The 12,627-nt window shown below is 40.3% G+C and overlaps 1 protein-coding gene across 1 annotated transcript; it reads left to right on the top strand.

Annotated features, from left to right (window-relative positions):
* Positions 1 to 467: 467 nt before the first annotated feature.
* On the top strand, positions 468 to 4,745 carry HSPA13 (heat shock protein 70kDa family, member 13; the record flags this gene model as incomplete). Its single annotated transcript, XM_009081714.1, has 4 exons — positions 468 to 815; positions 2,228 to 2,441; positions 2,978 to 3,145; positions 4,075 to 4,745. Coding segments are annotated over 4 exons (1,401 nt in total), but the record flags the coding sequence as incomplete, so codon positions are not given.
* Between the last annotated feature and the right edge of the window lie 7,882 nt (positions 4,746 to 12,627).

Below are 12,627 nucleotides of genomic sequence, written 5' to 3'. Positions count from 1 at the left end.
ATTTTTGGGTTTGCTGTCTCTCTTGGGTTTTTTTCTTTAATCAGTTCAATGTTTAATGCCTGAGATTTTTGGCTTCGAGGCACTCTCTGTTGAATTAAGAGACCTGAATTAGCTGGTGACCTCTGAAGAAATTAAAACCTAATTAAGTGGCTAAACAGGCTTCAGAGTGAGTAACAGAACTGCAGGAGGTGCAGTGTATGACACTGTCTCGTTCGTGTTGACTCGTGAGTTTGCAGCAGCAGATGCACTAACCTTGTTTTTTACTAATTTGTGTTTCACAAAGTCACAGAATCAATCAGGTTGGAAAAGACCTCTGAGATCATCAAGTCCAGCTTAGTGCCATGGTCTAGTTGTCATGGTGCTGTTAGGTCCTAAGTGCCACATCCAGTCTCTCCTTAAATATCTCCAGGGACGGTGACTCCACCACATCCCTGGGCAGTCCATTCCTGTGTCTAATCACCCTTTCTGTTTCAGGCTCTGCTGTCCTGGCTCTCCTGTTAGCCAGCTACCTAGCACAGCAGTACTTGCCCATGCCCACTCCCAGGGTGGTTGGGATTGACCTTGGCACCACTTACTGCTCCATCGGCGTCTTTCTTCCTGGGACAGGCCAGGTGAAGGTCATTGTGGATGAGAATGGGCACAACAGCATCCCAAGTGTAGTCTCCTTCACAGACAGAGGTGTGTTTGTGGGATATGATGGCCTAGAACTGGCTGATGAATATCCTCAGAACACCATTTATGATGCAAAGAGATTCATCGGGAAAATCTTCACTTCAGAAGAACTGAGAAGTGAAAGTAGCAGGTATCCCTTCAAGGTAAGTTCTGTCCCAGCAGGAAGCTGTAGGGCACAATCCAGGCTGGAGAGATGAGCACCCCTGCCGAGAAGGACTTGGAGGTGCTGGTGGGTGAAAGGCTGGATATGAGCCACAATGTGCACTCACAGCCCAGAAACCAGCTGTTTCCTGGGCTGCATCCAAAGCAGTGTGGGCAGCAGGGTGAGGGAGGGGATTCTGCCCCTCTGCTCTGGTGAGATTCCACCTGGAGTGCTGCATCCAGCTCTGGGGTCCCCAGCACAGGAAGGGCACTGACCTGTTGGAACAAGTCCAGAGGAGGGCTGCAAAGATGATCAGAGGTTTGGAGCATGTGTCCTATGAGGAAAGGCTGAGAGAGTTGGGATTGTTCAGCCTGAAGAAGAGAAGGCTTCAAGGTGACCTAATTGTGGCCTTCCAGTACCTGAAGACAGACTACAAGAAACATGGAGAGGGACTATTTACGAGGGTGTATAGTGACAGGACAAGGGGGAATGGCTTCAATCTGAAAGAGAATAGGCTTGGATTGGCTATTGGGAAGAAATTCTTTGCTGTGAGGTGGTGAGGCACTGGCACAGGTTACCCAGAGAAGTTATGGATGCCCCATCCCTGGAAGTGTTCCAGGCCAGGCTGGATGGAGCTCTGAGCAGCCTGGTCTAGTGGAAGGTGTCTCTGCCCATGGCAGGGGTTTGGAACTAGATGATCTTTAAAGTCCCTTCCAACCCAAACCATTCTGTGATTCCATGACACCCAAAATTTGTACTTGTTGATTTGGTGAAATGCTAATTGTGCTTTGCTGAAACTTCACTTCTCTCCTGAAATTCTACAAAAAAAACCCAAAAAGTTTAAGTCACATCATCTCTGCCACAGTGCATTTTTCCCTCTAGTGCTTTTCTAGTGCTTACTTGACCAGCAGCAGATCTTGAAAGCTGTTTTTTTTTATGAAAAGAAGTATTGTATTAATTGAGCCTGTTGCAGAATTTGCTGGAAAGAGACAACTAATCAAGTACTGCAAGTAGTCTCTGAATTCTTTCCTTGTTAAGAGAAGCTGTTCCAGTACCAAGCTGTTTGGTGAGAAGCTTTATCAGTAGAGTAAACTAGTGATTAAAAAGGATCACTTCTGTCTGTGAATGTGGTGTTGAAGTTGATTACACAGTTGCTAGAGCTTAACTTTTTTTATGTGTCTTACTGGGGCACAGTGGGTGCCACTTGTTCGGATATCCTCAGACCCTTTAAGTGACATCTTTTGCATAATACTCCTAATAAAGGAATAAAAGTGATTCAGGAAGTGGCAAAAGCGCATTCCTATTGTTCCAGAATAAAGAGATTATAGGTAAATGAAACATTTTGTGGGACAGGGTGGGAAAGCATAGGAAAGAGACTTCTCACTTATGGGCTGTGTTGCTTTGTACTTCTAGATTTTCAATAACAATGGAGCAGCTGAATTTTCTGTGACAGCTAATGAAACATTTCACATCACTCCAGAGCACGTTGGCTCTCAGCTGCTGCTGAAACTGAAGAGAATGGCAGAAGCCAACCTTGGAATGCCCATTTCCAAGGCTGTCATGTCTGTGCCAGCAGAGTTTGATGAAAGGCAACGGAATTCTACCATTAAGGCAGCTAACCTTGCAGGTGAGGTGTCTGTATCCCAGCAGTGTTCTAGGAAATCCTCAGGTCTGTTTCACTAATTGTGAGGTTTTTTGGGAAGGTATGGAAAGACTGAATCAGTGCCAGAGGAGCTTAGAATGGATTTATTGTGAGGAACAGCAGAGAACTCAACTCTTCAGCACCAACAGGTGCTAACGCAGGCATAAATAGATGGAAGTTTTACCTCAGGGAGGTATAGTCTTTTTGGTAATCTCCAATCAGGAGACTATGTAGAGCCCTCTTAGACAATAACGTAAACAGAAATAGAACATGTGAACTAACTCTCCTTAGCAAAAGTAATACTGAAGTAATGCTGAAGTAATACTACTGTAGGATTAAATAAAGAAAAGAGTTCATTGGGTATTACTGCTTAGAAAACTAGTTCCTTTAGATCTGATATTTTACTTGAGGTGAGTTTGGTTAAAAAAACCCAACAAGTACTGGCAAATGTCATTCTGATGTGAGAACTGCAGTTTTCTGAAGTGTACCTGACTCTTGCTTGTTGTCTCTGCTCTCTGTAGGGCTAAATGTTCTGCGAGTAATCAATGAGCCCACAGCTGCAGCTATGGCTTATGGACTCCACAAAGCTGATGTGTTTAATGTCCTGGTGGTGGATTTGGGTGGAGGAACTTTGGATGTGTCTCTGTTGAACAAGCAGGGAGGGATGTTCCTCACAAGAGCCATGGCAGGTGAGAAAAATGCTATTACCTCTCAAGGAAGGGAGGAAAGGTGCACCCAAAATCGCCATTGGAGACGCTCTTTAAAACATACCAGCTGTGTTACAAAGTGTTCTCCCAAGTGCATTCTCAGCTGCCTTTCATGGAAATCAGGTTTGTGACTGGTTTCAGCAATTGAGATCACAGAATCACAGGTTTTGGCTGACTCAAACGGGTAAGTTGTGGTTGCATTTTATCCATGGCTGTTAACTTTTGTGCCCACTAGTAAACTGCTGGTGCATATTACAGCTACTTTGACTGGACTTTTGTGGGGCTGGAGTTGTTACAAACCTTTCTGTTATCTTTGTCCAACAGAGAATACTTGCCAAGTCATTGACCAATGCTAAAGCACATCCTTGCCTTGTGTTTGGTGCCAGCTCAATTGAGCAGGGTTTGGGAATGCACATGCTTTTAGCCTAGGAGTAAGTTTTGTGATTGGTTTATGCCAGGGTGATTCATCACTTGGCACAGAATTGTGGCAGCAATGTTTGGTCAGACTGTACTGAATACACAACGGTGTTTCAGCTGACCTGGATGCAGATAGGTCTGAGGTGCAGTGCCAACTGTCTGATTGCCTTTGGCGGCAAGTTTTGATGTGAGCTGGTGCTGCTCAGTCCAGTAAGAGTGAAACAGCAAGAAAGATTCAGCAGCTTCATTCTGATTTATTTAGACAGAGTTCCACTAAGTGCATTCCTGTTTTCAGTCTAAGCAAAAGTTGGAAATAATTATATATTGTGCATTCTTCAGTGGACAACATTTTTGTCTATTTTTGCTGCTCTGTGCTTGTACTTGTGTGATTGTTCTGGCCTTGAGCACCATCTCCCAGTGAAAGAGCAGCAGTGTTGCTGCTTTCTGTAGCTTTGAAGATGATGTGTTTGATGCCTTCTATTCTGATCTTTCAGGCAACAACAAACTTGGAGGACAGGATTTCAACCAGAGGTTGATGCTGTATTTATATGATCAGCTCTATGAAAGGTATGGTTCTCTGCCCACACAGAAAGAAGAGATCCATCGCCTCAGGCAGGCTGTAGAAGCTGTTAAATTAAACCTGACTGTTCACGAGGCAGCTACACTAAGGGTGGTATTGACTCTGCCAGAAAGCAAGCTTACAAAAGGACTTCCAGAAGGTGAGGTAAGAAGAAACAGTGCACTGAAAGGGAAACCTTCACAGAAAACAGAAGGTTTGAACAATCTTGGACATGCTTCAAAAGCAGAGAACAACTTTGTTGAAGTTGTGTTTGAAAAGGAAATCTCTCGGAAGCTGTTCGAGATGCTAAATGAGGACCTGTTTGAGAAGATTCTTGTGCCCATTGAAGAAGTGCTGAAGGAAGGTCACCTACACAAAGCAGAAGTGGATGAAATTGTGTTGGTCGGAGGCTCCACACGGATTCCCAAAATACGTAGAGTTATTCAGGACTTCTTTGAAAAGGAACCCAACACCTCTGTAGACCCTGACCTGGCAGTTGTGACAGGTGTGGCCATCCAAGCAGGAATTGTTGCTGGGTCCTGGCCCCTCCAAGTAAGCGCTATAGAAATCCCTAACAAGCATTTACGGAAGACTAATTTTAACTGAATTGCATTCCAGGTCTCCAAAAGTGTGCTCTGAGGGTGCATACTTACCTGACTGTCAGTGGAGCCTAATCTTAGCCCTGTTCTATTCAATTTATATCTGTTCCAGTTAGGTGTTACTGGACACCCAGCTGTGATAAAGCTAAATGTTATTTTAAAGGTACAAGCAAGTTCTGAAGTGTCTTGGTTTTACTTGGAGAAGGGATATTGTATGAAAATGCTAGTGATGACACACCCACATTTTCTTGCTAAATTTTCTTAGCAAATCCTGGAGTGATGCGTGTTTAAAATACAAAGGGAGTGTGACCAAAGGTTGGAGACAACATGGTACTATAAGTATTCCTAGGTCCAATATATTTACTCTGAATGACTGTGAAGCAGTGTTAACGCACACGGAACAGGCAGTGTTCAGCTTACAGTTTTTTATTAGATTGAGCCATTTGAGCATTTAAGCACCTTTCTAAAAGGCACGTTGCAGCCTGAGTGAGACTTCCACATTTGCCTGATTCTTCTGCTGTTCATAACAGCACAATGGTTTTGCTGGGGCTCTATGGCAAATTGTCATTTGTTTCAGGAAACCTTACTGAAAACATAGCTTTTGCCAGTGCAGTTACTTGGTGCATCTCCAAGGGCTGAATTCTTGATCTGGCTGTGATGGTTAACACACAGGTGCTGCTGTCATAAAACTGATGTTCTCCACAGAGAACGACAGTATATTGCCAAATATTCAGACCTCCCCCTGCCTTATTTTAAAACTGTGGTAATTTTGTGTATCTTAAAGCCACACCTGCCTGTCTGCCCTTGAACTTGACCAACACAAATTTCATGATTGTGCATCTACAAGTGTGTGATGTCTTTCCCCTGAAGCAACTCAAGCTGTATTGTCCTCAGGGAGAAAGTGTGGGGTAGAAGGGATGGCCAGGATGACATCTAGTTCCTGTAGTCCTCGTAAATGAAAATTGACTCAACTACTTTGTACTTTTTAGCTCATACTTCTGGTTTAAGTGCTGTCATATCCCCACTCGAAACTGAATGGAGGTTATTGGGAAGAAAGCAGTGTGTGTAACTTGGGATTTGAGGTGGCACTTCTTAGGACTCTGTATTAGGCAAATAGCTATCTATGAAATTGCATAAGGAGAAAAAAAGTCACAGATCTGAAAAAAATCCTGATTAGTGACAGTTGTGCTCTTGTCAGAGGGATAAATCTATACTTAAAGGTCTGTTAAATTCTTTTATCTGTGTAGAATTTCCTACAGCAAAAACACGTCATTCAGCTAAGACTGTCTTCAACATTCATCAGCCAACTCAAGTAACAGGTAGTTCTAAGCATTTTATTGTCTTCTACAGAATAATTTTGTTTGTATTAACCTTGCCAGGATAAAGTATGGGGCTTAAGATTTATTATTTTAACCTATGACTTTATTAAAATGGGCTTATTACTCTCCTGGCAGTAGGCTGATTCAGCTGTTTGCACAACTATTGTCTAAAAGTATCTTTGAAGTAATCCAATTAAAAACCTCTTAAATTGAATCATAGTTGCCCACAGCCATTCCATCAGCATTGTTTAACTCGACAGAGGATTCCCAAAATACTGCTAACATCTATCTGTTTCATTTCCCTGAGTTGGAAACCAGAGTTTCGTTTTTTCATTTGAGGATTCTTTCTACCTTTGTGCCTCTTTGCAAGTGACCCCACCTAAGTCTATATGGAATTTCCAGTAACTGAAACTCCTGCTGTGAAAGAAGTGCCTCTTCAGTGAAACCGTGGGTGAATGCCAACATGCAGTACAGTCCTCAGTTGGTGTTTGGAGCCTTTGCTTTGCAGATACAAATGTGTGTGTTCAGCATATAGTCCAATGTCTTTAGAGTCATTGTGGCCTTTCCTTCTGCTCTGTGGTAAATTCATCTCAAAATCTACTGGAGTTACAGTAGGGCTTCAGTTGTCTTGATTTTTTTTTTTTTAATGCACTCTGTAAACCAAGAATACTTGGGTAAAAATAGAGCCACATCACAGTTAAATGATTAAAAGCCTTTGCAGTTTTTGACAAGTTAAGTAGGAGTATGGGAGTAACTTTAAACTGTTAAACTCTCAAGGCACATAAATGAAGCACCTTTTTTCTTTCACATACTTCTTTGCTCTGGAGGAGTTAAATCTTCTTCAGCATTAATCTGGGAATCGGAAGGGAATGGTGAATTGTTTACTTGTAAAGAATTCACAAAAGGCTATTTATTCAGATTTCTATTCAGGTTTTTTTAGTAGAGAAGTTACTGTACATTAGATATCTCACAATACATCCTTATTTATTAAATAACTTTTTTGAATTCTGCAAATTATTTATTTTTTAGCTTTTAATATTGTATTTTGGCACAAACCATTGAATTTTAAAGATGAGTCCACTGTACTAAGGGGATATTTCCATGTATGCACATGGGTTGCTTACCAAAAGTTTCTCTTTAGACAAATTGATATTTGAAGGCTGAAATCTTTCTCTAATCCTTGAAATCTATAAATCTATGGTTGCCTGTGATGTGTAACAAATTTCTATAGCTAAAGCTTGTTTTGTGAGTTGAAATTCTGAAAGTATTAAGAGGCCTCAACAGTTGTATCTTCCTGAATTGTTTCCCAGTGCAGATGATGAAATGCATTTTACAAATAACATTTTAGAATGTTTTTAATAAAAACAATTTCTGTTCCTTGGACTTACCTTGTTTCATTTTCTCAAGGAAATACTGTAACAGCACTATTTCTCTGTCTTCCTTAAACTCCTTTGAATGGTAGAGGATGAAGTTGTAATCCCTTAACTTGTCGAGTTGTTTCTGCCGTTCCCATGAGGGAAAGGAGTGGTTTCCCCTTCTTTGCAGTTTCTCCTGTGAAACTGCCAGGAAGGTGCACAGTGAGGGCAACAGGCAGGACTTGAGAAGATGGTGCCTGTGGGATTTTTGAATGCTGTGAGGAAGTAAGTTGAAGCAGAGCATAAAGCAGGTTCTGCTTCATGCTCCTTCCAGTGGAAAGGAAAACCAGAGTCATGGTGCCCTTCTGAACCCTATTCTCATTTCAGCTTCATCTGACTCAACTTTCCTGGGATTCTTTCACAATGGGATTTTGTAATGCTCAAGTAGATACATAAGATGTGGGTTTCAGTTATTCAGAAATCACACGGTCAAAAGGCACATTTATTGCCTCAAGAATTACCTGCATATACATCCAAATATGCATGTCCTAAAAATCAGCCCCAAGTTACATCTCTATATGTCCACACAATAAGCAGTTTGTATTTTTCCCCAAACATGTAATCATAATAAGAATGAATTAACTAAATGAGCATAATGCCAGAGCAACTTAATTAAGTACTATTTTTTAATTAAGACCAGCATGTGAACAGTAAGATTTATTTTTCATCAGTCTTTACAAGTGCAAGAGTTAACATATGCCATAACAATTACTGCTTCATTATGTTGTCCCAGTGCCAATCTGATTAAAAGAAGTGATTTATATAAAATCTGACAGTTATTTTAAGAAACCTGATCAATACATATACAGATTGTAGCCTTAATAAACAGCACTGCTGTGAGGAGCTCTTGAGTATGCTAGTTAGTTTATATGGAATATAAAATGTTGTATAAAATATTCAAGTGTTCCTTAAGAATTCATTTGTTTATCATCTTACCCCAACCTCTGCAACCATTTCAGAAAAGGCACCTTTTTGTTGTAACAAATTCTGTGGTGTATCATATTCTAGAATCCTTCCTGCATCCAGAACAAGCACTCTACAATGCAAAAGCAGAAAGATTAAGTGAGAAGAAAAATCAGCTCTTATGTTTTCCAGTCCTAATACAGATATTCCTGGGTAACGGGGAAGTGTTATTTAGAAGATGTATCATTGCACTAGGTAATTCATTGTCTTCTATAGCTAGGAACTCCTATGTGTAAGAAAGTCTTTTGGAAAGTATAGTCCACTTACTGTAGAGAATGAAGGTGTCTTGATAGGAGCTTATACCTGTCCCTTAGCATGAAAATTATAAAATTAATTCTATAATTAGAAGGAGGAAATGACATAGGTTATCAGTATTTAATTAATGATGCTCAAGTCTTTTTTTGATACCTTGGGTTACAAAGGTAACAAAGACATCAAGGTAAAAAGTGTTGGGAGTGTAAACTTCAGGAAGTGACAACTCATGCATTTCAAGGAATTAATTTATTTTTCAAATGGCTTACTTACCTCTCCAAATCCATGACTGTATGTAACCTGTGTGCTGTAGTTAATACTGTGCAGTTGTGGAACTCTCTTTTGATGGTAGACTGCACAAAGCTATCAGTGTCCATGTCAACTGTTGCCTCATCTAGGACCAGGATTTTTTGTCTTTTGTAGCAAACCATAGGGACAGACAGACCAACTGTCTCTGCCCAATGCTGTTAAAAACATATTTGTGAAGGTCAGGTCAGGTACATGGAAGAAAGGGAGAAAAAGATAAAGCTGAGATTACTGAGAAGACTGTAGTATCTTTCTTAACAAGACTTTATACTTCTGAAAAGACTAGTGAAATAAGTTCACCTTGTTTTTGGAAGTTTTGATTTTTTCTTGCTCACCCTATCAATAGTAGTTAAGCTGTGACTTTTCAACACCTGTGGCTGAACTTTGTGGCATAAACCTGGTCCTGTCTTCAGTTTCTATATTCACATTTTAATGAGCACTCTGAATAAGCCAGACAGAATGCTAAACCACATTTTAATAATGTTCAGTGTAAAAGTTTGGATACTCCTACATGTTAGCTGTGGTATGTGCCTTCTAGAAATGTCCTCCTGAAAATGATCTGTCAACAAAATTCAGGTTGATATTCGGGACACTCCTTTTAAGACCTGCCCCTTTGCTGTTGAAAGTTTCAGTATTTGTCTCCTTGAGTTCTGAGTCCTTTTATTTCAAGTGTCATCCTCTTTGCAAAACTATGACTTAATGTTTTACAAGGAAAAACTGAGTTGCTTTGTCTAAGCAAATAAAGCAAAGGAATAAGCTATCTGCAGCTCGGTGAGTTTTGGTTTTGTTGAGGTTTTTCTTTTGTTAGGGTTTTCTTGTTTTCCTGGTTTGATTTTTTTTACATTAATGTGCACTTTTCTGCCCAAATCTAATCAGGTGGTGCATGAATTGCAACCCCTCCCTTCTTTACACCTACTCGTATACCTGAGCTGAAAATAGTGTACTTCTTTGGTTTCCCATACAGCACAGGCCACAAGACTTCATACAGTTGTGGCCAGGTGGCCACCTCAAAGAAACTTGCACTACTGGAACAGTTCTACTTAGAATGATGGGAGAAGTGTTGGTTTTACCCTAATACTTTCTGAAGTAAATTCTCTGGAAGGAATCCATAGTTTTGCAGTGCTGGAAAATAGCTGCAATGTTACATTCTTGATTATGTACCTGAGATTTTCATCACCTCATGAAGAAGCTTCTTTGGCAGTGACTGGACAAAATCCTTTAAGTCCCACGTTTCCAGCACCTCCCACAGTTCAAGAACAGAGTGTTTTCTAAACAGATCTAAATTTGACAGCATTGTCCCAGAAAACAAGACGGGGTCCTAAGTAACAGCAGACTGAGTGCACAATTCCAACACAATCCTAAAACAGTCTGCCATAAATCCTTACATTAACATAGGGAACTGGGACAAATAATCTTGGAAATAGATCTTTGCAAGGAAAATTGTAGCATTTTGAAGCTGGTAAATGGAAGGACAAAAATCACATGGGCTCTCTGAGTTCAGTTCTTCATTAAGGTGAACTGTAAAGGGTGAGTGATCTTTTATGCATTCTCTGTGCTCTGGTTCTGTGGCTAACTGAAGACCTGCCCAGACCTGGCAACTGCCACAACATATGAATTATTGTAACTATTGTTAAGTTTGAGAAGCACCAGATACTACATTCATGAGCATTGTTAAGAAAAATTAGGCAGCTATGAGTCTAAGTTAAATATTTGTAATTTCCTATAGGAAAGATGACATATACAGCAGCAAGAACAAAAACTACTATTGCATAAGTGAGCATACAGCAGAGAATATCTGGAAAAGTAGACATAGACTAGTACATTGCAGGATGCAAATGGGTCACATCCAGTGCTTACAACTGTATTTATAGAATCATAAAATTACAGAAAGGACCCACTAGAATTACTAAGTCTAACTCCTGGCCTGCACAGGATAGACCCAAGAATCAGATCATGTGCCTGAGAACATTGTCCAAACACTTCTTGAACTCTGTCAAGCTTGGTGCTGTGACCACTTCCCTGGGGAGCCTGTTCCAGTGCCCAACCACCCTCTGGCTAGAGAATAAAGTTTTTCTAATATCTAACGGAAACAGCTTCATGCTTTGGGTCACCAGAAAGAATAGATCAGTGCCTGCCCCTTTGCTTCCCCTCATGAGGAAGCTGTAGACTCTGATGAGGTCTCCCTTCATCTGTTCTTGGCAACACAAATACCTGCAGAGATTCACAGACAGAACTGATGCTTTTAGGGGCAGTGAACAGACTGGTTCTGGACTAAGTGCAGTCACAGTGGCTGTGACCCAGTAGGTAGACTATAAAAGGCCAACCACATTAACTAGCAAGTTACATGCAAGCAGAACAGTGACAATTTTGAGGGAGTTCAGTGGTCAAATAGAACAGTTAAACTGGTAGCAGATCTTGTGCATGATCTTCATTTAAACTTCATGTTGCTTGCAGTATTTGCAAATCAGTACTTAAATGTGATTCTGAAAAGCTGTTTGTATGAAACATGTTTGACTGATCTGAAAAAGTTACTTGCACAGTGTAAGCTCTGGCATTTTGCCATGCCCTTGTTTCTGTCCCAGATTTTTATCTTCATCCATTCTCCATACCTATGCAGTTCAAAACTACAGACTCCACCTACTGTCAACAAGCTTCAGCCTCCTTTTTTTCCACCCTTTCAGTTCTAGTTCTGATACCAGCTTGCTAGTTCACTGAACTATTGGATACCTCTCTCAATTTAGTTGTCTGGACGTGGATCCAATATATGCCATCCACAGTAAAACAGACTTGCAACTGCGGTTGAGAAAATACTGTGTAATTTACAACTGTCAGATGTTTTAAGCAGCTACAAATCTGCACAACAAGGAAAACGTTACAACCAAGTAATCTGTGGCATAATCAAATTTGGTCTTGTGTTCTCATTTTTGACCCAAAAGTTATATCAAAAATGGTAAATTTGCCATTACCCTGAGCAAATATATTTCTAAAAGGAAAAGCAGCCAAGGTTTTGCAGGAATCTATACATATTTTCTTCCATTAATCTCAGTCTTGGAAAGACCCAAGCTACTTATATTTAAATATTAGCACCATCTCCATGCATGGTCTGTGGATAGAGACACACAGGAAATATTACCAAAGTTAAAGCTCAAAAAAAGCTAGGAAAAACCCAAAACCTTTGAAAAATGTCAGATTTTTCCTTTGCAAAATGTCAGATAGATTTAAGTGATGTTAACATCACCCATGAACAAAATTATTTGTATGAATGGCATTTACAGATTTTGTAAAAAAGTCTTCAGGTGAACATTAAATCTGTGTTCTAGGTTTTGCTTTATACTGTATCATTTCAACATAAATCAGTTTACCAGCATGAACACAATCCTAATGACACATGAGCTAATCTTGAGCTTCCCACCCTGTTCTGAAGTAAGCAGTGACAGCTTTGCATGACACCATAGCAGATTAATTTAAATACGTAATTCATATCTTGTGCATGAATCACGTTATTATCTACAGGCTTCAGACATAAGTGAAGTTATTTTAAAATATTTTTGCCCGCAGGTGGGACTTAAAAACACCATTTATGTAGCTATACACACATAGACTCTGGAGAATCATAGAATGAACCAGGTTGGAA

This window comes from Acanthisitta chloris, unplaced genomic scaffold, assembly GCF_000695815.1.
Source record: "Acanthisitta chloris isolate BGI_N310 unplaced genomic scaffold, ASM69581v1 scaffold25949, whole genome shotgun sequence".
NCBI lineage: Eukaryota > Metazoa > Chordata > Aves > Passeriformes > Acanthisittidae > Acanthisitta > Acanthisitta chloris.
The sequence above is the reverse complement of the archived record's forward strand: the minus strand, read 5'-3'. Positions and strand labels throughout refer to the sequence as shown.